This window comes from Pseudorasbora parva, chromosome 9 (assembly GCF_024679245.1).
Source record: "Pseudorasbora parva isolate DD20220531a chromosome 9, ASM2467924v1, whole genome shotgun sequence".
Lineage (NCBI taxonomy): Eukaryota > Metazoa > Chordata > Actinopteri > Cypriniformes > Gobionidae > Pseudorasbora > Pseudorasbora parva.
In genome coordinates, this window is record NC_090180.1 from 36,190,297 (window position 1) to 36,215,832 (window position 25,536).

A 25,536-nucleotide genomic window follows, 5' to 3' on the forward strand; every position below is an offset into this window, starting at 1 on the left:
GAATACCAAGAGAGAGGCAATGTGTTTGGCCCCAGGCTACCCTGATTCCTCATTTAATCAAAGAGACTCAGGCGTGAAAACATCAAAAAAGAAGCACGGCCTGTCAATTTCAGCCTTTTGAAATGGAGCTAATGATCGCATTTGAATGGAGAGAATGTCCTTAACATCACTTTCATGAGCTAAATAATTAAACAAGGCTCTGAGAGAATGGAGCCACAGCTAAATTATTGTTTTAGGCGGTGAGGTCCTAAAGTTCCGACTTTTCAGCCCCATTTTACATTTCTTTTCATCCGTGCTGATTGCGGATTATTTTCTCTTCTTTTCTGACTTTGAATGGTGATTCTTTTTCTTTTTTTTTTTGTAGAAGAGGCCCATAGTGAGGATTAAAAGACCCTGAATGGAGGACAAGTTCACTTGCTATTACATCCCAATGAAGCTGGTCTAAGCTCCACTAAACCGCAACTGATAACTTTTCAAGCTATTAGTGCTCGAGATTGCTTCTCGCACCCTGTCCATTTTCACTCTCCGCAATCAACAACGTAACGACAAGCCACCTCATAATGGAAAGAGAGGATGGTATTTGTTCAGGCCAAATTGAGATCCTTGTCTTCTTCTAGGTGGAGATGGGGTTTGGTGGCTATTGTCTTCACTAGACATCAAATAAGATTATCAGCTTTTTTTCTAGAGCTTCATTGGGACATTGACATCATTTTTTAGCCATAGCAGTGAGTTTATACACTACTGTTCGAAACTTTGGGGTTGGTAGGGTTTTTTAAATGAAGCCTCTTATGTTCACCAATTCTGCATTTTATTTAATCGAAAATATATATCTACGTATTAAAATATAATAACATTTTATTTTTTAACGCATTTTAAAGCTTCATTTTTAGCAGCAATAATTCTAAAATGCTGATTTGGATCTCAATATTTATTTTTTTATTTTTTCTTATATCATCATTAGTTGAAAATGGTTATGGTTTCACAGTGTGCAAACTGTGATAGTGTTTTTTTTCAGGATTCTTTGATTAATAGAAAATGAGAAAGAACATTATTTATTCTAAATAGAATTTTGCATCATTATAAATGTCTTTGCTTTCATTTGTTATATCACTTTAAAAAACAACTACAAAAAAAACAATCAAATTATTTTTCTATGAAGTGATTTTTTTATTTTTTTTTGTAAAAGTTCAAAAGCGCCATAAAAGTATGCTTAAACATAATCCAATTTAGTAAAAGATTCATAATAATTTCCTGTAGTAAGTATGTTTAAAGTGAGATACAGTAAATAAGGTCATTACTCACTTGCACCACCTCAATAAGCTTTTGAAGGTTTGTATTTATTTTTTGTTATATCAGATGTGCTTGCTTATCTAAATGTAAGGTCATGCCTGTGGCTTTTCCACTGTGCTCAGGATGTGTCCTGCTTGTTATTGCCTGTTATGTCTCTACTGACCAATACAGATATGATGTGACAGCTCTTATATGCCATGTGAGGACTTGCAGTCTCATTAGTGCTTTTGTCCTTTAGGGGGAGCACGAGCGAGAATGTAAATGTTCTTCTGCTGTTTCATCTGTGGAATAACATTTAATTGATAACATCTGTCAACTAAATAATTTAAAACAGAAGCAATTAAGCAGTGGAAGCACAGACCCTCATTGTGAGGCTTTACGAGTGACAGAATTGACTGCATCTGGAGCTATTAGACTCTCCAAATCTGCCAGCCCAACAGTGAGGGATGTATGGGAGGGAAAACAGCATGTGTAACACCCTCTAATTTCTTTTATTTTTATCAAGGAACCTATTAAGTTGGTGTGTGTGACAAGATGTGTATATATATATATCACATCATGACATGTACATGACATGTCACATCATATTTGCAAAGCGAATATATATATATATATATATATATATATATATATATATATATATATATATATATATATATATATATATATATATATATATATATATATATATATATATATATATATTCGCTTTGCAAATAATACATGTCATGATCAGTTAGATTTTAAATTAAGTACATTCTAATTGGACTTGTGTGATTGTCAAACTATAATGGAAGGTAGCGACGACAGATCTTTTCATCCATATTGTGACATACATCTGAATGAAAAAACCGGTTGGGACTTGGCTCTACCTGTTGGTTATTGATTGGATGGAGGCAGATCTGAAAGCAAGTTTGTGAGAAAGGAAGCAGGGTTGAAGTGAAATAAATGTCTGTTGTTTCACTGGAAGATGCCATTTTATGACATAAAAAATTTAGGTAAATAATATATAACATGCATTTACAAAACAGTGAATTTTATTTCATGCCAATTTTAAATAATGTGAAGTGTTTAACAGCCAACAACACCTAGTGCTCAAAATGTTTTGAGCTGAATTACTTACTGAAAAATATTATATTTGAGGTATATCAATATAGTACTAGCTTGCATGAACTGTAAAAATGTAACCGTTATGCTGTGTTGAATACACATTTGATGTTCCAGTCAAAAATGTCTCAGTCAATTGTAAATTTATTGTTATAATATTATCACCAAATATTGGATTCAATATTTTTGTCAACTTGTTTTCTTTCAATTATGACAGGTTTTGTTTTTCTTTTTATAAACTGGTTGATCATAGGCCTCATTGATATGAGCTTATGCACATCAGTTAATAATATTGATGATGATGATGATAATAATAATAATAATAATAATAATAATAATAATAATAATAATAATAATAATAATAATAATATTGATGATGATGATGATGATGATGATAATAATAGTAATAATAATAATAATAATAATAATAATAATTGCACTGTATATCACACTAGTGTGCTTTAATGTTTAACCAAGAATTTGTTATGAAATACTTTTATATAAAATGGAACAAAATCCCACTTGTAATGTTCAACTGTAAAGGCTAGGCCAAGTAAAAATGACTGGCCTACAAAAAAGTAGCTTAGTCGTTATACTATATTATCACCAAATATTAGATTTCATCTTTTGTCAGATGAAAATGTTGTTTTCTTTCAATTAGGAGAGGATTTGTATTTTATTTTTTTTTAAAACTGATTGATTGTAACAAGGTGGGGAAAAAATATAAATGGTCCCAAAAATGTACACAAATGATCCCCAACAATTTGGGAAGTAGTTATTCCCTGTGAGCAAAGTCAGTAAGTTTTGGTCCAATGTGATAACATTAATAAACATTTTCTGAAAAAACCCTATATTTATATAAATTTATAGAGAATTTATAAATGAACTGACTTCATGCAACTGGTCCATCAGAGCTTAATTTGTTCTTTTGATAAACTGCTGAATCACATGCACAAAATTGTGGGTTACCATATACATCAAAGAATTTAAAAAATACACGTCTTTCTTTAAAATTGAGCAGATGGAGGCATTTCAGTAGACAGGCTTCTCTTCCTACCTCTGGAGTCTGGATAGTGCCAGATAAGGTGCTTTTTTGACATTTTGACACATGCACACAGAGTGTCACTCAGCTTCCGGATATTTTTTTGCTTTTGTACACTTTATTTTGTTGCCAGCTACCGTGAGTGTGTGTGTGTCCCTAATTTTTAGCGTGTGTGTGTTTACAGGAGGAGAGGTGACCACTCCACGGTTCACACAGTATTTCAGGGGAAGCCTCTCGGGCTTGACTATCCGTCCTGGGAAGATCGCAACTCAAAAGGTGATCTCCTGCCTACAGGCTTGCAAGGAGGGCCTGGACATCAGCTCGCTTGAAAGTCTGGGCAAAGGCATAAAGGTACATGTACACACACAGACACTTACGCATACATATGCAAAGCCTTTCAATGGAAAGATTATAGGCATTCCATTCTTTGTCCATCTCTATAATATCGTCTGAATATATTTGAGAATCCTTTGACATCAGTCATTCCCAGCCATCATTTATTCATCTATATGTTAATGTGTTGACTTGTTCATTCGCTCCTTTCCTTTAAGGTTTTTTTCTCTCTCTCTCTTTATTATGAAAATTGTCACACTCTCTTGATCCCTCTCAGTTCCACTTCAACCCGGCTCAGTCAGTGCTGGTCATGGAGGCAGATGACTTGGAGAGCATCAACACAGCCATGACAAAAGTTTCCTACATCAACTCTCGGCAGTTTCCCACTCCCGGTCTGCGCAAACTCCACATAACCACAACAGTCCAGTGAGTACCTCACTAAACGTCAAACACATCAAAACATCAGCTCATAAAGTGTTTAATAGATTGGTGATGCTGCAGGTATGGAAGTAAATATTCAAGCGAATTTATAAGCTTGAGTAGGTTGCATCCTAGGGGTTCATTTAAAGAGTTGAGTGCTATAAAAGTGTGATGATCATTTCATTTTCTTTAATCTCAAAAGCAAGTGGTGTTAATGAAAGTAAGGCCAGAAGGATGAACAGTAGCAGAAGGTTGTCTCTGATCAATACTTTAGAGCAAAGGAATAAGCCTACAGGGTTGCCTTGGTTACTGATAACATCTGTTTTGCACGGCATTACTCTTGAGTACCTGCATTCAATCCGGATCTACCCTAAAGTCATTCCCACATATCCCACAGAAACTTTGCCAGGCAACTTTGAGAAAACCAAAAAACTGCTTAAACTAGCTTAAACTAGGGCTGCACAATTAAAGGTGCACTATGCAACTTTACGTCCACTGGAGGGCGCCCATTCAAAACAAAAGCGTAGTTTGATGACGCAAAGTTTGAGCGCAGCATCTTTGGACATGTGGTCTTCACCTCACAGCCAGTGGAAAATAGGACTCGGGCAGAAATCACGTTCATGCATGCGGTTATTAACGTTACTGTAGTGTAAAGCAGAGCAGGACCGAGTGTTGAGGAGCTGAGCACGGCTGCTGGAGCGATTGTTAAACAAATACCCGCCTCGCGAACACCGGGACTTTCGTTATGACGGGACATCCGCTCTTCCGGTTATGAGGTAATGCAGCTTTGTTTATCATATTAGATACATTTAAGTGTGTTGAAAATGATGTTATGACGTTACTCTGTGCGTTCACTTGTTCACACTGCTAAGAGTAAAGCGCTCCTGCCAAATAAAACCCGAAACCGAGGGTAACGCAGATATGATGCGATTGACAGGCGACTTCCTCAAACGCAATGCTGAAACGTCCGGGTCCTTAGTTAAAATAGCAATTTTCTCACAATTTACAAATAGTTGGAAACATTTGGGATATTGTAGGTACTCAACTGAACAAAATATATAACACTGGCCTAGTGGTTTTTGGATATTTTACTGCAAAAATACTACAATACGCACCTTTAATAGTTTTTGTAATTGTGATCACAATCTTTGCTTCTCTTGATTAAGCATAATTCTCGGCAATTTTGTCCTGCTGGTTATTTATCCTGAAAAGGTTTTTTTTCATCATTCATCCGCCGATGTCTTGCAGTTGTAACAAGCCTTCACATGCTTTCATGCTTTTGTTTTCTAGATGTAAAGAGTTTAAATTACCCAATCGGAACTGTTCTCTTAAACGGATACATGCTTTCCTTGCACCGTGGAAATGAAATCTGAAAACACAACATGTTGGATTTCTGCTCATATGAAAGTGTAATACAGTATCTGCAAGCAAACCTTCACAGTGACACATAGTAACAAATACAAACAAGAATCTCAGCTTTATTGTGTGAGATTGTGGTTGCTGTATAAATGTGCTTATGCAATCTCTGTGCTAGAAAAAAAAAACATAATTTAGAAATATTTTAGTTACTATTTTAAATGGACATTATTTAGGCTGACTGCCTACACTATATTGCCAAAAGTATTTGGACACCCATCCAAATGAATATTCAGGTTTTCCAATCACTTTCATGGTCACGTGTATAAAATCTAGGCTTGCAGACTGCTTCTACAAACATTTGTGAAAGAATGGGTCGCTCTCAGGAGCTCAGGGAATTCAAGTGTGGTGCTGTGATAGGTTGCCCCCTGTACAATAAATCAATTTGTGAAATATCCTCCTTACTAAATATTAGGGGTGACCCTGAATAGTCGAAGATTTGATGAATCGATATGCAGAGCCGGATTCAACCACCGATTTCACAGTCAAATCTTCACGGGTGTTATGAAACGATGATCATACCATTTTGGCAAAATGGGGTGCTCAATATTTTAAAGCCTTTAAAATTTGAACACATTCAATGAGTGTGCACACTGGTGGCGGGATTTGGTGCCTGTCCGCGGCGACTCAGGAAGTAGTTTAAAATCCTGCCGCGTCATGCACCGAGCTCCATTTCAAGGTTTTATATTAAAGGGGGGGGTGAAACACTCAATTCAGTCAATCTCATGTCAGTCTTGAGTACCTATAGAGTAATATTGCATCCTTCATATCTCCGAAAAGTCTTTAGTTTTATTATATTTATAAAAGAAATATGGGCTGTACCGAGTCTTTCCGGAAAAAAACGAGCACCTGGAGGCGTATCGTGTGGGCGGAGCTAAAGAATGACGAATGCGCACAAACCGGTGACTTCCTCAAGCGTGGAGAAACCCATGGCTATCGATTCTCAGCTAATACAGATATGATCCAGAATCATTCGGAGGCTAAAATAAATTGAAAAGGAGAAACAGCAACAGCAGGACGTCCGTCTCTGTGGTATGTACTGTATTTAGTGGCCTGTCAACATTTGTCATTTGTGTGTCTTTACTCGCAGTTTATGAGGACATGGTTCGGTTTATGGACTATTGTATGCGACTAAACCTTAGCAGTAGCAAGCAAAACGGTTTTGCACGTCAGACTAGTGTAACGTTATACATAGAACAACAATAGAGTCCGTTAACGCATTTTAATGACGAAGCGCGCAATCGTGTCGTTTAATGATGTTTACTCACGCGACAACAGCAGAGACATTTGAAGCAGTTTTACTCACCGGCTGCTTCCAAAGCAGGACCGAACCTTTATTGCTGGGACCGCTCCGTCAAAAACACACTTCTTTGGTATGATTTGGTGAAGTCCTGACAGCAGTGACTTGCTGTGCTGAAGCGTTGAAGTCGCTTGATGTCACCCATAGGAATAAAGTGGAGCGCGGCGTGGAGTGTTTATGGGCGTGCATTTCCTCTCTAGTCACACGCGCGTGCGCACCCTACCGGGAGAAGAGCCCGTACGGCCCATATAAGGACCTTCCGCTCTAGTAACGTCAAGCCGAGCCATACTCGAAAAAAACTCCCCCTTTAAATTTATATTATATTTCCCCCAAATCGTCATTGTACTGTTTTCACCCTGTGCTACAAGATACACTCATCGTGCAGCTCTTCTGTCAGAAGTCGATTCAAAATTGAGCTTGCGCATATATAATGTGCGTGTCTGGTGTGAGATACCTCAGACGCGGCGCTGATCCGGTGTGCGACGCCCTTTAGGCATAATCAGCTTAATAATGTGCATGTAAACGCACTCAAAGTGCTCTTTTCCTCTCTAGGCAGGTATTTTTTTTACGGTTTATTTATCAAAATGTTCTTTTATATATTTGTGTGATGTTCTGTATTTAGATTGCGGCTTTAAAATGTTATGAAAAAACTAATACGAATGAGTTTACGAATGTTTATCCACCATATTACCTTTTATTTAAACCTCAATAAGAAAGCCATTGTCAGTTTGTCTGTCAGTTGGCAGGCAGTTTTGGTTGCTCTATTAAAAGTTGTTGCTGTCTACAGTGTGTGAAGGAGAATAAAATAGTTTTACCCTCCTGCTGACTAGTGTCGTGCCCCTCCCAACCCATTCACACCTACATAGATGATTCGACTATCGGTTGACCATAGAAACATTCGAAAATTGTGATTCGAATGTATAAATCCTTAGTCGGGGACACTCCTACTAAATATTCCATGGCCAACTGTTAGTTGAATTATAACAAAGTGGAAGCATTTGGCGACAACAGCAACTCGTCGCCAACTTTCTGGAGAGCCAATACAGACCTCCAAACTTTGTGTGGCCCTCAGATTAGCTCAAGAACAGTGCGTAGAGAGCTTCATGAAATTAGTTTCTAAGGCTGAGCAGCTGCATCCAAGCCTTACATCACCAAATGCAATGCAAAGTGTCGGATGCAGTTGTGTAAAGCACGCCGCCACTGGACTATATAGCAGTGGAGAAGTGTTTTCTGGAGTGACAAATCACGCTTCTCTGTCTGGAAATCTAAAGAATGAGTCTGGGTTTGGCGGTTGCAAAGAGAACGGTACTTGCCTCACTGCATTGGGCCAACTGTAAATTTTGGTGGAGGGGGGATTATGGTGTGGGGTTGTTTTTCAGGGTTTGGGCGTGACACCTTAGTTCCAGTGAAAGGAACTCTTAATACTTCAGCATACCAAGACATTTTGGAAAATTTCATGCTCTCAACCTAGTGGGAACAGTTTCGGGATGGCCCTTTCCTATTCCAGCATGAATGCGCACCAGTGCACAAAATCAAGGTCCACAAAGACATGGATTAACGATTTTGCTGTGGACGAACTTGACTGGCCAGAGTCCTGATTTCAACCCGAAAGAACACCTTTGGAGTGAATTAGAGTGGAGACTTTGAGCCAGGCCTTCTCGTCCAACATCAGTTCCTGACCTAACAAATGCGCTTTTAGAAGAATGGTCCAAATTCTTTGTGGAAAGCCCCAACGGCTGCAAATGGTGGACCAACTCCATATTAAACCCTACAGATTAAGAATGGGATGTCATTAACGTTAATGTACATGTAAAAGCAGACGCCCCCAAATTTCTGGCAATATACTGAACTGTGTATTTCCACAAAAAAGTTCATGCATAAGCTTTAGTTATCCTATTCTTCCATATCAAACTGTGGTAGTAGCAAACCCTGTCATATTTCTAATAAATTATCTAATAAAAATTATCATAATATAGTATATTATATACTAGTAGGTTGCACTTTATTTTGATTGTTCCCTTTAGACATGCTGCTGACTCTAAAGTAAGGTTTCATATCAAATAACTCTCATTAGAGTATTAGTTGACTCTACTTATAGTCATTAGGGGGACCAGAAAAATAAAATGTTAGCAGATATAAGGCAGACAGTCTAAGTAATTAAAAAGAAAATTTTAAATTCTGTCATTAATTGCTCACCCTTGTGAGTAACCCCTTCCAAATTCGTAAAACCTTTGTTCATCTTCTTAACACAAATTTAGATATTTTAGATGAAATCTGAGAGCTTTCTGAACCACACATAGGCAGCAATGTCATAGCAAATTTCAAGGCCCAGAAAGGTAGTAAAGAGATTGTTAAAATAGTCCATGTGACTCCAGTGGTTTAAACTTAATGTTATGAAGTGAAAATACTTTTTTTGTGCAAAAAAGTAAAATCAGGAAACTAGATTATATAAAATAAATATAACCTTGAGTTGAGCTTCTCCTGATTTGTGCTTATGTAAAAGTCAAATTATTCTAAATACATTTAAAAAGAAAGAAAAAGGAATAATCCTGATTATCATTTTAATAATAATCTCATACATGTTTTGCTGGCTTTAGCTGGTCTCCCAGCCAATTCAAATTGGCTTGGCTTGCAAGTTTCAGAGAGGTTTTGGGAACTGCTTAAACCCGATGAACGCCATCAGCTAGACCATCACCAACCTACACATTTAAAGAATACATTTTATCACTAAATGCATTACCTAGGAATTGAACCCCTGACTTTAGTGTTGCAAATGCAATGTACTGTTTGAGCTACAGAGATGATAGCAAAGCAGCTTGTGCTGAAGCTGTTATTTTCGGCAAGGTGTGTTCATGTAGCGTTCTGGCAGTGGTTGTGTGTCTGTGGATAATGGACAGGCCTGCTGGTGGTGATGACTGCAGTGAGACGAGCTGATGAGCACATGAAAGGCTATGATAAAAGAGAATCGGTGGTGTCAGAGAGCCATCATCTGCAGTACAGCACAACACAATTAAAGATGCCATCAAACAGCATGACACAGCACAGGTCGGAGAGTGACAACACAGCACTGCGAAACACACACACACACACACACAAATCTGCCATCATTTATTGTTCTATACCTGTATGATTTACTTCCTTGAATGGAAGAAGTGTTAACTAACACAACATTCAAGCTAGGAAAGATAACCACGGTGGATCCACTTTCATTGTATTGAAAAGAGCAGCTTGGGAATCTGGTCTAAACATCCTGTTTTGTGTTCCATGCAAGAAAAAAAAGATATACAGGTTTGTGACAACATGAGGGTAAAGTAAATAACACCATAACTTTTATTTTTGGATGAGCTATCACTTTAACACAGCATTATGCAGTATATTGTAGAATAACAGAGTACTGCAGAGTAGAAGAGAAAATGCACTTTCAGCTGTTAAACGTCCACTGAAATCAAAATACAAGTTTTTTTTAGCTTTTAGTATGACTGTGTTAGCTTTAAAGTTATAATTAAGCTGGTATGTTCCAAAACTATGACAAAATTTGCATTCAGGAGATATAAGCGTTCAAAATGTACAGTCTCCTATTTCCGTTAGAACAAATCTCAGATTTTGGTGACATCATCACAGACTTCACTTTCTCGTCAAATGTTCTGTCCAATCCAAATGATCTCTAGAATCTAAAGCCCGCCCCCTACGCTGCTGAAGCTGCTGCTGAAATCGGTCATTTGTGAACACACATTTACTAATTTCTACATGGTGAAAGGCACATAGCACACTATATATGTGATAGGAAACCATTCAGTGTAAATATGCTTTCATTTGAGGCGAATAAAGTCTGTTTTAACGTTAGTTTCACACACCGCAGCTGCGCACACACCCCAACGGCTCTGGTCTAAATTTAGACTACAGACAAGAGAGCGCAGCGCGGATCGTATATGCGCGAGTCGTCGTAGACAACAAACATATCGTCCCATTTGAATTCTGCACAGAAAGCTGCATTTCAAAGCGATATGGAGGAGATTATGATGATAAACAGTGTTAGAGGAAACTGGCTTTACCAAACAGAAAGGTCCACTCTTGCGCTCTAGTCAAACGGTATATTAACGAAACGCTATTGGCTGTTTCAAAAAAGGGGAGGGGCTGCTAACAGCTGGAGCCGTTTCAGGGGAAATCACGTCGACACGTTGAATAATGCGACGCGTTTCAAGAAACTTCAGTGGGCCTTTAAAGTTACATTACAGCACTGTAATAGTCAAGTCAAGTCAACTTTATTTTTATAGCGCTTTTACAATGACGATTGTTTCAAAGCAGCTTCACAGTGTTAAACAGGAAAATATTGCAACAAAATGTATCTATATACAGTGTATTTCTACGTCAGATCGTGTACAGACCTCACTTACCGGAAGTGCTTGTGTGCTGAAGGCTGTTGGGCTTGTTATTTTAAGTAAAACATGATATAAATACTGTTCGGTTTCTTGCACAAACCAAACGTTTTGTTTGTGCATTAAGATATCAATGTGTCGTCATTAGCCGCAGGGTTTAATATGGATTTGTATGTGCATTTTTTTTTACTCTCAATGCATTGATATGCATTATATGACTGACAGACTGCAACAGTTGGATTTAGAAATCTTCATTTGTGTTCTACTGAAGAAACAAAGTCACCTATATCTTGGATGCCGTGGGGGTAAGCAGATAAACATCAAATTAAAACACACGACGTGCATAAAATGTTATCTTAGAATTGCCTTAATGTTCTATTTATTTGCCTCCGAATTTTGTTTATTACATGTTGTGAAGAAATTCCAGTGAGGAGAAAAGGCCATGTCTATTATCAAACGTGAGGCGAACACAACAGAACTAAAGGCTATTCACATGAGCACATTTAAACTAAAGGATTTATGCTTTCATTAAATTAATCCGCTACTCCACATAGGAAGAACAGACATGTTAATGACCTGATGCAGTCTAATGTGCACATAGCTGAAGCGGATTGATGTCGTCTTGGTCTGGAGCGAGGTTTATATAAGATAGCATAAAAATAACTGTGGCAGCCTGAAATCTCGTCTAATGGCTCACAATTAGAGCTCGCCACAGTTCCATCTTTTACCAGCAACTTGATGACACATCAAGCGGCAACCTTCCGGTCTCTCTCTTCAATCCAACACGGTAGTGACTTAAACTGGCCGTTAGAGACAGGCTCTGAAAGGGAGTCAATCCCATTGACATACTTAAAAAAATATATGTTTACAGCCTAGTAAAAAAATGGTTTGGGTCTATAGCAAATTTTTCCCTTCATGAAAATGGATGTCAAATTTATTTTAAGCATTAAAGTTCTGCAATACTAAGGGCATGGTCACTTGAGTGACAGGTGGGTTGCCACTGCTGTTGAGCTAGGTGGGTTTGATTTCAGCAGCCAGGCACCTCAGCTCCACCAACATCCCACCTCTTTGTCCATTTCCGGTTATGCAGAAGTTACGCGTGGTGACGCGCTGCCAAGGTGGTGATGGCCGTGTGACATCACAGATATTACATCCATTGTTTTATACAGATTTACATAGGAAAATTGTGGGGGCACTGCAGAGCTGGAAGGGCTCAGCCTCAGGCACCTGCTGCCCTGCTCAGTATCATAATACATGCCTGCTGAAGCCATACATTAAGTTTTAATATACCCTATTCTGCTCATTTTCCGACTTAAAATCAGAAGAAGAAAAATATTTGTTGTGCAATGCTGAACACATTCGCAATTTATTATTGATATTATATAGAGATCTATGTTTTGTATGAATATTTTAGTGGGGCTGTCCCACCTGCCCTTACAGATGAGCCTGTACAGATGAGACTGTTCAGTACATTCAAAATGTATTCAAACAAATGCTGTTCTTTTGAACATTCGAATCATCAGAGAATCCTGAAAAGAAATGCATCACAGTTTCCACAAATATTTTAAAATATGTATTCCTGTGATTGCAGAGCTGAAATTTTAGCACCTTTTACAGCATCACACGATCCTTCAGAAATCATCCAAATATGCTGATTTGATGCTAATGAAAATTTTATTTTTATTATTAATGTTGAAAACACTGCTTAAAATGTATTAAAATAGAAAACAGTTATTTTAAATTACAAGAATATTGCTATGTTTTTGATCAAATAAATGCAGCTGGTGAGCATAACAGACTTCATTTCAACTGGGGGTCAGATGTGGCCTAATGGTTAGATAGTCGGTCTTGTAACCCAAAGGTCGCCGGTTCGATTCTCAATACCGACAGGAGTAAGGATGTACCTAAACCAATTGCTCCCTGGGCGCCGTCGTGAACGGCTGCCCCCTGCTCCGGGTGTGTGGCCACTGGTCACACCCTGTAGTGCATGCATTAAAAACTTTTAAAACATTCACAGTGTTTTCTGGGTGTCTTTTTACCCATAGAGATGCTCATTTGATTGTCAAGGGTGGAAGGATCGTGTCATCTGACAGCAGTCTAATGAAACCTATTGGATCCAATTGCACGCGGGTGATATGTCCACAAATTAAACTTTACCGTGGAGGAAGTGAGAGCAGGGGAGAATGAAAAGTAGACAGATGCTTCTACACTTGTCTGGTGTGCATTGGTGAAGAGGATTGCCTAAATAGGAACAGACTTCCCTGGTCGATAGTGGAGTGAGCCGTAGCTCTTATAATAGCCAGAGTCCGGCTTAGACCAGCTCCCAATATCCTTAAATCAGCCCTGTAAATAAAGCAAGATTGTTGCCCTTTTTCACAAAGCCTTTTTAATGAGTGAGCATGCTCTCGACTGTTTTACTTTAGTGCTTCTACCGAAGGGAGCCACTTTTACACACCACAAACTTCCCACCGTCATTTTTACTGCAGTCATTAGACGTAATTGTTTTGTTGGTTCCACACAATTTTGCGCTCCCCTTCCTTCTCATTCATGGCCATTCTCCATGGCCCCTTGAGGGAGAGCGTTTAGCTGAACCTTACAGAGGAATTACCTCCGGGAGATAGCGCACCATCGCTCGAGCACGGCTAAGCATCACTCCACCCGCGACTGTGGCAGAAAGCGGGTTATTGTCTCGAACAAACAGATAGTTCTTAATTAGTGGGCGAAGATATAAATGAATTAGTAAACCAACGAGTGCTCTTTAGGGCTCACCCTTGAAAAAGAGTAATTACTGGGTGCATCGTGAGAAAGGAGGCCTGTTAATCCTAAGACACTTTATTTCCCCCTTTCTCCTCGCATGCTAGCTGTAATGAAGCTGGAGGGACTCCAATTTCTCCAGCAGGTCTGTTTCCGTCCACGCTTCAGCGCCTCGGTCTTAATCAACACTGCTTCTGACTGCCATACCAACTACTTCAACTGGAATCAGGAGGAGGTGGCACCAGGCTGAGCACACTGCTCATGTGCTTTAAAACGAACTATATTGCAGCATCATTAATTAGTCCTGTGGCGGATTTCACCTGTGAGGTGCGACTGTGCTGAAGTTGATGGTGCCAGTGTAAAACAACAGTCAGATACTGCAGTCATCACTCATCAACTGTTCAAACACTAGCTTGAAAGATTTTGTGAGCGTCAGTGCATGTTAATCGGCTCTTACTCAGCGTGAGGTACAGAATTTATTTTGGAACGCAAAGTGTTTAAGCAGTTACAATTAAATTCCTTGATATTTCATGTTTTTGCATACATTTGCATGAGCCTCAGCCATGCAATTTCAATATTTGTTAGTCATAGATTCAGAAAAAACGCTTGGTGCCCTTTTTATGTGTTGCCTTTTTTATTAATCATCATTAATGAGGTATCATTCAAAAGTTACAAACTCAAAATGCATTGTGTGAATTCATCCAATTTTGAAATTGGGGGTTGCGTTATCGTTCAAACAGTGTTTTAAATTATTTTAGGGGGCTCCTCCCCTATTGGGCGGTGTCAGGTTTCATATTACAAAATGTATTTTAATCAAAATCTTTACAAGACACATATCGTCGGAAAGGTCTCAAGGTTCCATATTTTAGACTATTTTGTGATAGAAGTGATTTTTTGACAGAAATGTATTCATCATTGTATTAAATGTGTTTTTCATTAATAAAACATAAAACAAAAATCTTAAATTTTTGTGATTTGAATTTCAAATTCAGAACACAACTTCGCTAGATATATGGCTTTGATTTTATAGTATTTAGAGTAAAAAAAGTATATATTTTATATATAATAAAAAAGATTAAAGATTATTAAAAGTTTGAGGTATTTACTACATGATTTTGTTTCTTTGTTTTTATCATTATCATTTTCTGCCTTTTATAAAGTTTTTTTTTTCTGGCTTTCATGAATAAACTACAAGTCAAAAGTTTGGACACATCTGAATTATTGTTTCTAATAATGCAAAAAAAAAAACTGATGCTTAGGCATATGCAAACATTTTACTACAGTGGAGCAAAAAAGTATTTAGTCAGCCACCAATTCTGCAAGTTCTCCCACTTAAAAAGATGAGAGAGGCCTCTAATTTTCATCATGGGTACACTTCAACTATGAGAGAAAATCCATAAAATCACATTCTGATGTCTGATTTTTTAAAGAATATCTTTGCAAATTTTGGTAGAAAATAAGTATTTGGTCACCTACAAAAAAGAGATTCTTCTGTCCTCCACTCATTACCTGTTTTAATGGCACCTGTTTGAACTCGTTATCAGTATTAAAGACACCTGTCCACAACCTTAAACAGTCAGACTCCAAACTCCACTATGGTCAAGACCAAAGAGCTGTCAAAAGACACCAGAAACAAAATTGTAGACCTGCACTGGGCTGGGAAGACTGAATCTTCCATAGATAAGCAGCTTGGTGTGAAGAAACCTGCAGAAGGCCATCAGTTACACACTACACAGCCAGGGACTCAAATCCCGCAGTGCCAGAGGTGTCCCCCTGCTTAAGCCAGTACATGTCTGGGCCTGTCTGAAGTTTGCTAGAGAGCATTTGGATGATCCAGAAGAGGATTGGGAGAATGTCATATGGTCAGATGAAACCAAAATCTAAATTTTTAATAAAAACTTTTTTGTGTGTGTGTTTGGAGGAGAAAGAATGCTGAGTTGCATCCAAAGAACACCATACCTACTGTGAAGCATGGGGGTGGAAACATCATGCTTTGGGCCTGTTTTTCTGCAAAGGGACCAGGACGACTGGTCCGTTTAAAGGAAAGAATGAATGGGGCCATGTATCATAAGATTTTGAGTAAAAACCTCCTTCCATCAGCAAGGGCATTGAAGATGAAACATGGCTGGGTCTTTCAGCATGACAACGATCCCAAACACACCGCCCAAGCAACGAAGGGGTGGCTTTGTAAGAAGCATTTCAAGGTCCTGGAGTGGTCTAGCCAGTCTCCAGATCTCAACCCCATAGAAAATCTTTGGAGGGAGTTGAAAATCTGTGTTGCCCAGTGACAACCCCAAAACATCACTGCTCTAGAGGAGATCTGCATTGAGGAATGGGCCAAACTACCAGCAACAGTGTGTAAAAACCTTGTGGAAACTTACAGAAAACCTTTGACCTTTGTCATTGCCAACAAAGGGTATATAACAAAAGTATTAAGATTAACTTTTGTTATTGACCAAATACTTATTTTCCACCATAATTTGCAAAAAAAAATTCTTTAAAAATAGGAATTTTTTCAAGATTTTTTCTCCTTCTGTCTCTCATAATTGAAGTGTACCAATGATTAAAATTACAGGCCTCTCTCATCTTTTTAATTGGGAGAACTTTCACAATTGGTGGCTGACTAAATACTTGTTTGCCCCACTTTAGTTATGGTGATATTGGTTTAAAGGGAAGCAGTGTAAAATCTGCCGAAAAGCAATGTACAGAACATTTTGAAAATGGCTAATCCCATCAGAGCTGAAACTCTTGCACAGTTAAAATGCTTATTTTCTTGTTACTCTGTGGCATTTTACACCTCCAGTGTTAAGTCTCTTGTGTCCCTCCTCTCCATTTTGCAACTTGTAGGTGTTTCGGTGAAGATACGTGCATCTCCATTCCAGACATCAAGGCGATGGTGATGGTAATGCCGCCAAGCGAACCTCGGATCACCATTGCTGGAGTGGAGCGGCTGGTTTGGCCCGCGGCTCAGCTCCGAGCCCCTGTCGGGGTGGCCCTTTTCAAGGACATAAACATCATTAGTACCGTCACCAAGACCGACACCCCCTTTAGCATAGGTGATAGATGACTCACTTTCACAGCTCATATATTAACATAATCTCACTCCTTTGCATTCATCCATTCCACAGATGTCACAGTTGCATATTTTGCCTATAATGTAACCATACAAACGTTTTAGCATATTTACAGAATTTTCTTTTTTTATAAAATGGTTTAGTCTATTATTATCAAGATTATAAATGCCGCCTTCTGGTTATTACACTGACCCTAAGTCAATTGTTTTTTTATTAGTGTCTTTTTTCATTTAAAGTTCAACAAAAGTGTCCGGCTTCTTTTATCGAATGTAGAGCCTGGGGTAGTGAAACAATAAATCATCGAAATTAAATTCATACACAATCAATGTTTGTTTGTGGATACAGTGGAAGGTCATATATTTGCCGGATCATATCTCTGTCTCTAACAGTGTGTGAATTTGTGTGTTCGGGTAGCCCGGAGGCCTGGCATCCTGGAGTTGATGCATAACCTGGATTATTGTGATGTGCTGGTAATCGGAGAGGAGCTGGACCTAGAGCGGGAGAGTCTGGAGATACACCACAGCTCTCTCTTAGGCAAACATCTGGATGCCACCAACTCTACCTCTGGCATCTCCATCTACGGTATGGTCGACCACATGCCTCAGATCTTCTATACAGCCATCTGCTGCCAGAATGTTTCTCATAATCTCTTTTTCACTCTACACTTCAGCGACTTCATTTATTGTTTATTTATTGCATCTTACAGTTGCTTCATTTAGCATTTGTTCTCCAAAGAATGTAATTAAATCTAGATCAGTATATATGTAGCTGTTGATGTTTAACTGATTGTATTGCAGGACAATCCATATTTTATCAGAAGTAATTGAGTAAAAACATTAATATCGTGAAATATTATTACCACTTAAAACATCTAGTTTTCTTAATGTTTTTTCAAATGTAATTTATTCCTGCGATGACAAAGATGCTCAAGAAACATTTCTTGTTATTATTAATGTTGAGAGAGATACTCTGTTTTGCTCCTGTGGAAAAGTCACAGTAAATCATAACCTTGAGAGGCTTATTTCTTTAGTCTCTCTATTTTGCGATTATGTTTAGTCATTTACAATCTACGATTGATAGTTCTATATTTAAATACATTCTTGGAGAAATCAAGATAAAATGAAGCAACTGGCCTCAAGCTGTGGATAAGCAATAAATGTGTTAACACTAAAACTACCAAGAAGGTAATTTTGACCATCTGTTGTAATAACTTTGTTGAAATTAAACACATATTGCTATAGTACCCAATGCGTGTATAGTTTGTTCTAAAAATTAAAATGACAAAACCCAAAAGAGTTCTGAGTATTTCTATCTAGAATGGCCCTAACGTTAAAATTGACTGTGTGCATTACAGACGGCGTATGCCACGTACTATTATTTCAGTCTTTGCTAGTTTTCCCCACCAGTACTGTTGCCTATAAACTTTAGTTGTTTTAATATGCTATTGCTGAGCTTAAACTTAGCTTTACTGTTAAAATATCAACAAGAAAGAGATTGACTGGCGCAGATGATGCTGGTGGCCGCATAGGTTTGTTTCCGATTTGTGTGATCCAAACATTTCCAAGAGCGTTGTAAAGTCCCAAAGTCAAAATGTATTGAAAAAAGATAGATCTAATAGTTTGAGATGTTTTTATCTAATTAAATATTATACTTAAATCCATATTTGTTGTTATTTAGACTTAAGCCTATCTCTAATACAATAATATATTACAAAAAAAGATTGTAATATGTAGATCTATCTGCTTTCGCTTGGTGCTCAGTGCTCCATTTAATCCATATTTTGACACACTTTTAGGATAATGCTGTCATAATATATGATGACAGACATATTAATCATTCTAAAACCTCAATGGAAGCTTCGCATGTAAGTATGATATGACAAAAATGACTTGGTGCAGTCTAGTACAAACGGTCAGAATGATTGCTATGGACATTCTCGTAGTAGCATTCTGCTAGTTAAAGGAAATAGCAAAAAAATTGTCCTACCCTCATGTCATCCTAACCGGTTTATTTCCTTTGTGCTACAAAAAATGGACATTATGTTAAAGCACATGCTAGCCATTATTTTGCTTGTAATGACAGTGAATGGGGATCAATCTCCAAAAAGATTGAAAAGCAGCATTATGTGTGCTTTACTCAAAGTCTTCTGAAGCCAAACAATGGTATTCATTCATATGTCGCTTTTAGATGGAAAATGGCAGGTTACATCAATGTGGCATATATTTAGGAATATTTTAATGAGGTATAAAGTCTACAGTGGAGGGGAACAATAACTGAAATTTAAGGGAATAACAACTTAAATTTTGGTCTCTTTCTACATTGCATAAATCTATTGTATGGCTTCAAAATATTTGGAATATATACCGTAACCTTTCAAACGTTTGGTCTCTATATAATATCTAAAATGTTTTCATTTCTTCTGGCTACAGTTTAAAATAGCTGTTTTCTTTTTCGATATATTTTCCTTCAGAAATTATGCTGACAAATAACATTTATTATCAATTTAAAAAAAACAGTTGTGCTGCTTAATATTTTTGTTGAAACCATGAAACACTTTTTCAGTAATCTTAGATGAATAGACAGTACAAAAGAGCAGCATTTGTCTGAAATAGAAACATTTTGTTAAATCATATATGTATTTATAATAAAAAATAAAATAAAAAAATACTGACCCAAACTTTTAAACGGCAATGTATATATTAAATAATGCATCATCATTTTTGTTGTTGTTGTTCAACACACATTTTTGGGTGAACTACCTCTTTAAAAATAATTAATATGAAAAAAGCACACATCTTTACAGCTGATATCAGTCTTAAAGAAAGATTGTGCACTTTTTACTTATCTGGTAGGTCAAATTTAAATGCTTTCATGCTTTTCAAAAAAGTTTTGATCTTTAAAAGTCACTCTTGATTGTGCTCAAAATCCTTTAACCGAGATCCTGCTCAGACTCTTGAACAGATCTCTGCCTCTATCAGTCATATATTTGGCTTTTTGCAAGCAAATTCAAATCACCTTGGCATTTCGTAAAGTGGTTTGAGAGTGTCGGGTACATTTATTAGAGAAGGACTAAGACCTCCTGCTTGTTCAGAGACTGCATGTTGAGTCTCTCTCAGGACTGTGGAGCTCTTTTGTCTGAGTAGATATTGGTCTTTCTTTGGTCTCAGGTGTTGACTCCATGGCGCATTATGAACAGGCCATCAGGCAGGTGAGGTACCGCAACTGGAAGCCTGGTGGTCTGTCTGAGAGAAGGTTCCGGCTCAGTTGCTCTGAACTGAATGGACGCTACACAAGCAATGAGTTCAACTTGGAGGTCAGAGACTGCCTTCACACTGGGCATGGCTTTTTTATTATTTTTATCATCCATTTACTTTATCCCCTCTTTCAATTCCTGCTCTTCTTTCAGCTTTGTGCACTTTTTGACTCTTGGTGCTTAAAAGTTACCAAAACAGATGGAAGAGACTGGCTCTGTCTGACTCACATGTTAAAATGACCAACCTTTTTTTTTTTTTTTTGGTAACTTTTAGGAGCGGCTAAATCTTAAATAAATAAATAAATAAATAAATAAATAAATATATATATATATATATATATATATATATATATATATATATATATATATATATATATATATAGGTATGGTATAGGAGACATTAGGTGATCAGCAGGAAATCAAAAATTACTGTCATTGAGATTTCTTATGGATCAGTATGATTTTTATGAACCTAATCGCATTTACAAAACAATTTAATTAATAGTCTTTCACTACAGGATCAAGGATTTTATTTAATGATATAACAAAGCTTAAATCACTTGACCTGACCAAGATGTCGGATTCAAAACAGGACAAGCAAGCTTTTATCTCTCTAAACTATGTTCTGTTTGTCCCGCCCCTCAGGTCGGAGTAGTGCACAGCTCAGAGGCTGTGGAGCATGTCAATCACATGGCTGTCCAATCCACGTACATGAGACCTGTACATCATCCACTGGTGGTTCACACGGCCGACTCTGATCACATCGCAGGTAAAGTAAGCCCTGATGCCTCTTAATGATGCCTCTTAGTGTTTGTCCAGACCTAGTCATTGGTTGGCCTTGTGATTAATTTAAGCTGCAGTCCAGTCTTTTTTTTACTCTTTACCTTGTGTTTCTCCTTACATTAGCCCAATTCACACCGGCAAGCTTGTAATAATGTTATAATTTGAGTGGTACTGGTAGGTTTCCATGGGAAATACGAGCTTGCCAACGTTTATCTTTGCACCATGTCACATCTGTATACATAAAGAATGAATCCCGGCTTGTAGGCTATATCGTGTGTGGATGCTGCAGGTGGCGGATCATTTATAGCCTTTTTCTCACAGCTGCTGGAATAATTAAACATATCATTTTGATGGTGGATTGTAATCCAGAAAGGTCTGAACGACAATTATAAGTGACAACTGGAGTTTAACTTGTAGTCAAAAGCAAAAGATTAGACTGTACAGAAATTGCAATCTATAACGATAATACACACTAAATGTAGTTGCAAGTAGTCACTAATATGATGTTATTAACATAAAAAATTGAAGAACAAAGTATAGCAATAATAATACTTTGTACGGTTTGATGTGATGTGAGCTATGATGTGATGTGTTTGTTAGATTTAATCATGATTGGCAGCATAATTTAGGCTTTTTTTCTTAGTTGGTCAGAACAAAAGTTCTTATTTTGGTCTTACTCCCGAGACATAGAATCTCAAAACCTACAGTCTGCAGCTTTAAAAATGTGTTGTTGCTTAGTTGTTGTTGTTGCATCTCATTAAATTGTAAACAAGTGGCTATAAGGAGGACAGTAAATGTGTCACAAAAAGGATTCATGGGAGAATTCAGCTTATAAAAATTCAGCTTGTACACACACATACATACAAACCCCTGCACGCTGGTCTAAGCGGATGACAGGCTCTCGAGACCTTATTGTTGGTTTGAAGGAGTTTGGAAAATTACACTTACTCTACCAGCTCACGCACACACCGGGGACACCAGTGATCTCCCCAAGGGCGCACAGAGCACAGCTGACTGCAGCAAGATGGAGCATTCTGCTCTCTGGACTGAAGAGAGAAAGAGAGAGAGAGAGATGACAGGATGCGAGACATGCTGCTTTAGGAGAGACATGGAAAAGCAGCAGGTGGCACTGTGACCTCATGCTCCCAATCCTGCTCTTGCTGACTGCAAGGTCTCAGAAAGCGACATTGTTCTTAAAGTGAACTGTGCCAAACTGTCTTCCTCTGTCAACACGGCTAAATAAGCTTCACCTCATGTACCTAGTACCGACCTCCCTGAGAAAAACACTAATGGACAGTAATCCAGGATTGTATTGATTTTTCTATGGTTGAGTGAGTCATAACGATACTGTGAATGAATAAACATAATTGCAGAATAGAGAGGCTACAGCAATAAGCCTCTTAAGGTTGTGCATTAATGTGATTTTTCCAGTTAGGAGACAAACAGAGTATCTCTCTCAACATTGATAAGAAGAAGAAATATTTCTTGAGCATCTTTGCCATCACAGGAATATATTAGATTTAGAAAAAGAAAAAGAAAAACATTTAGAAAACATTTGAGTTGTTTTAAATTATAATAATATTTCACAATAATGTTTTACTCAATTAGTTATGCTAGCATAAGCCCTATTCGGACGGTAATTGTTGCTTGTGGGGTAGTATAGTATTTTTATCATTTACAGGGGCTAGTCTGTGATTTTATTGGCGTCCGAATCTAGAATGTCAGTGTTTTTCTCCCACCACCCTCGTAAAAATCCCCGGCCGAATTACCTACAGTTTTTTTGACAAACACCAAGGTCGTGTGGTAATGTAATTGCCGTCCGAATCCACACCTCGGAGTTTTCAAGAAAAGATTGCTTTAAAATTAACTGTTTATATCCTTTTTGACCCCTGCAGAGCACCGTATTGTTGCGCTTCACTGTAATATGGATGTGTTTTAAAGATCTAGCCTACACTTTTATTACTGAAATGCTGGAAAGTATTTACAAGAATAATTTTTCATCACCACTCAAAAGATAAAAAGAAGAAAAACATGTGAAATGAGCTGTTATTATGGCAGTAATTAGGTCAAATTTGCAGCATTCTATTAACTTAATTCCACTCATTTCCACATTTTAAAATGACATCTTCCTATTTTTAAACATGATATTTAAATATTTAAATAATTCATAATTTTCTATTATTGAATTAAATATGATTTTATTCTTATTATTCCAAGCATATGACATTTTTACAGCAGACGATCATTAGACTGAACACGTGAGCATGCTTATCACAGATAACATGCAGAATCACAAAACTCGCTCCTCCACCAGAAATAAATCACCATACCAATACACGAGTTTTATTACTGAGGTGGCATGCAAATATATTTTTACGGACGTCCACATGAGAAACAATTAATGTCCGAATTGGGCTATAGATAAGACTTTCTGCAGATGGGGAACAGGTGCGGCGGTTGGCAGCAATGTCAGGGGTGAATCTGGGCCTGACAGGAGCTAGTGAACCTTAGGATGGCCGCCTCAAGGTGTGGGTGGAGAAAGAAAAATGGAAAATAGATTCCGCTTACATTGAAACGATGATAGGCTTCTTGGTTATACAGGATGGGGACAGAAATATACACTATATTGCCAAGAGTATTGGGACACCCCTCCAAATCATTGAAATCGAATGTTGCAATCGCTTCCAAGGCCATAGGTGTATAAAACCAAGCATCTAGGCATGACGACTGCTTCTACAAACATTTGTGAAAGAATGGGTTGCTCAGGAGCTCAGTGAATTCAAGCATGGTACCGTGATAGGTTGTCACCTGTGCAATAAGTCTATTTGTGAACTTTACTCAATACTAAATAATACATGGTCAGCTGTTATTGGCATTATAACAAAGTGGAAGCAATTGGGAACAACAGCAACTCCACAACAAAGTGGTAGGCCCCTGAAAAATCACAGGGCAGGGTCAGCGCATGCTGAGGTGCACAGTGCGCAGAAATCACCAACTTTCTGGAGAGCCAATAGCTACAGACCTCCAAACTTTGTGGTTTTCAGTTTAGCTCAAGAACATTGTGTAGAGAGCTTCATGGAATGGGTTTCCATGGCTGAGCAGCTGCACCCAAGCCTTATACCACCAAGTGCAACTCAAAGCAACAGATGCAGTTGTGTAAAGCACACCGCCACTGGACTATAGAGCAGTGGAGACGTGTTCTCTGGAGTGACCAATCACACTTCTCTGCTTGGCAATCTGATGGACGAGTCTGGGTTTGGCAGTTGCCAGGAGAACGGTACTTGCCTGACTGCACTGTGCCAAGTGTAAAGTTAAGTGGAGGGGGGATTATGGTTTGGGGTTGTTTTTCAGCAGTTGGGCATGGCCCTTTGGTTCCAGTGAAAGGAGCTCTTAATGCTTCAATATTCCAAGACATTTTGGACAATTTCATGCTCCCAACTTTGTGGGAACAGTTTGGGAATTGCCCCTTCCTGTTTCAATATGACTGCACTTCACACCAGTGCACAAAGCAAGGTCCATAAAGATATGGACGAGCGAGTTTGGTGTAATGGAACTTTACTGGCCTGCACAACCATACCTCAACCCGATATAACAACTTTGGGATGAATTAGAGCGGAGACAGTGAGCCAAGCCTTCTCTGCCAACATCAGTTCCTGACCTCACAAATGCGGTTCTAGAAGAATTGTCAAAAAAAACAAAAACAAACATCCTATAAACACACTTCTAAACCTTCCCAGAAGAGTTGAAGCTGTTATAGCTGCAAATGGTGGATCAACTTAAGAATTGAAGTCCTTAAAGTTTATGTGCATGTAAAGGCAAGCATCCCAAAACTTTTGGGAATATAGTGTGAGAATATAGTGTATAGTGTAGAGTGGGAATATATAAGTTTCAATACATAATTATATGTATCATTAATAATAATCACACCAGTCAATAAATGCAGTTTTAACCATTTTAATGTTTTGTAGCAACAAACTTTCTTTACCTATTTGTCATTAGGTACCCCTCCTGCTGCCACAGTGGTAATTGTAATGTGCATCGCTGCCTTGGTGGTCATCGTGGTCTTGGGCATCTACCGCATCCACACCACCCACCAAGACGGTTCAAAAGAGGACGAAGAGGGAAGAAAAGAACCGGAGATGGAGTGGGACGACTCCAATCTTAACATCACTGTTAATCCTATGGAGGTCAGTATGTGCATCATTGGTAAAGACAAATGTTGGGGGAAGCTACTTTGAAGCTAAGGTTGCTAAACTAGTTTGAAGTAGTTAGTCAAGCTACTGTAAAACTAATGAAAATGTAACATAAGTTACAAACAAAAAGTAATTTGCTCTTGAAGTTACTTCATGAATTTTCCTTTTTTTGGGTGAACTATCCCTTTAAGTATT

At 38.0% G+C, this 25,536-nt stretch overlaps 1 protein-coding gene across 1 annotated transcript in view; it reads left to right on the top strand.

The window, feature by feature from the left end:
* The window catches only part of clstn2a (calsyntenin 2a), a 318,427-nt gene that overhangs the window by 289,988 nt on the left and 2,903 nt on the right, over positions 1-25,536 (top strand). The window contains exons 10-16 of the mRNA XM_067452451.1: positions 3,624-3,790; positions 4,050-4,198; positions 16,886-17,094; positions 17,527-17,694; positions 20,280-20,425; positions 21,011-21,134; positions 25,148-25,335. Coding sequence (XP_067308552.1) covers positions 3,624-3,790; positions 4,050-4,198; positions 16,886-17,094; positions 17,527-17,694; positions 20,280-20,425; positions 21,011-21,134; positions 25,148-25,335 — 1,151 coding nt within the window. The remainder of the gene's footprint in view (positions 1-3,623; positions 3,791-4,049; positions 4,199-16,885; positions 17,095-17,526; positions 17,695-20,279; positions 20,426-21,010; positions 21,135-25,147; positions 25,336-25,536) is intronic.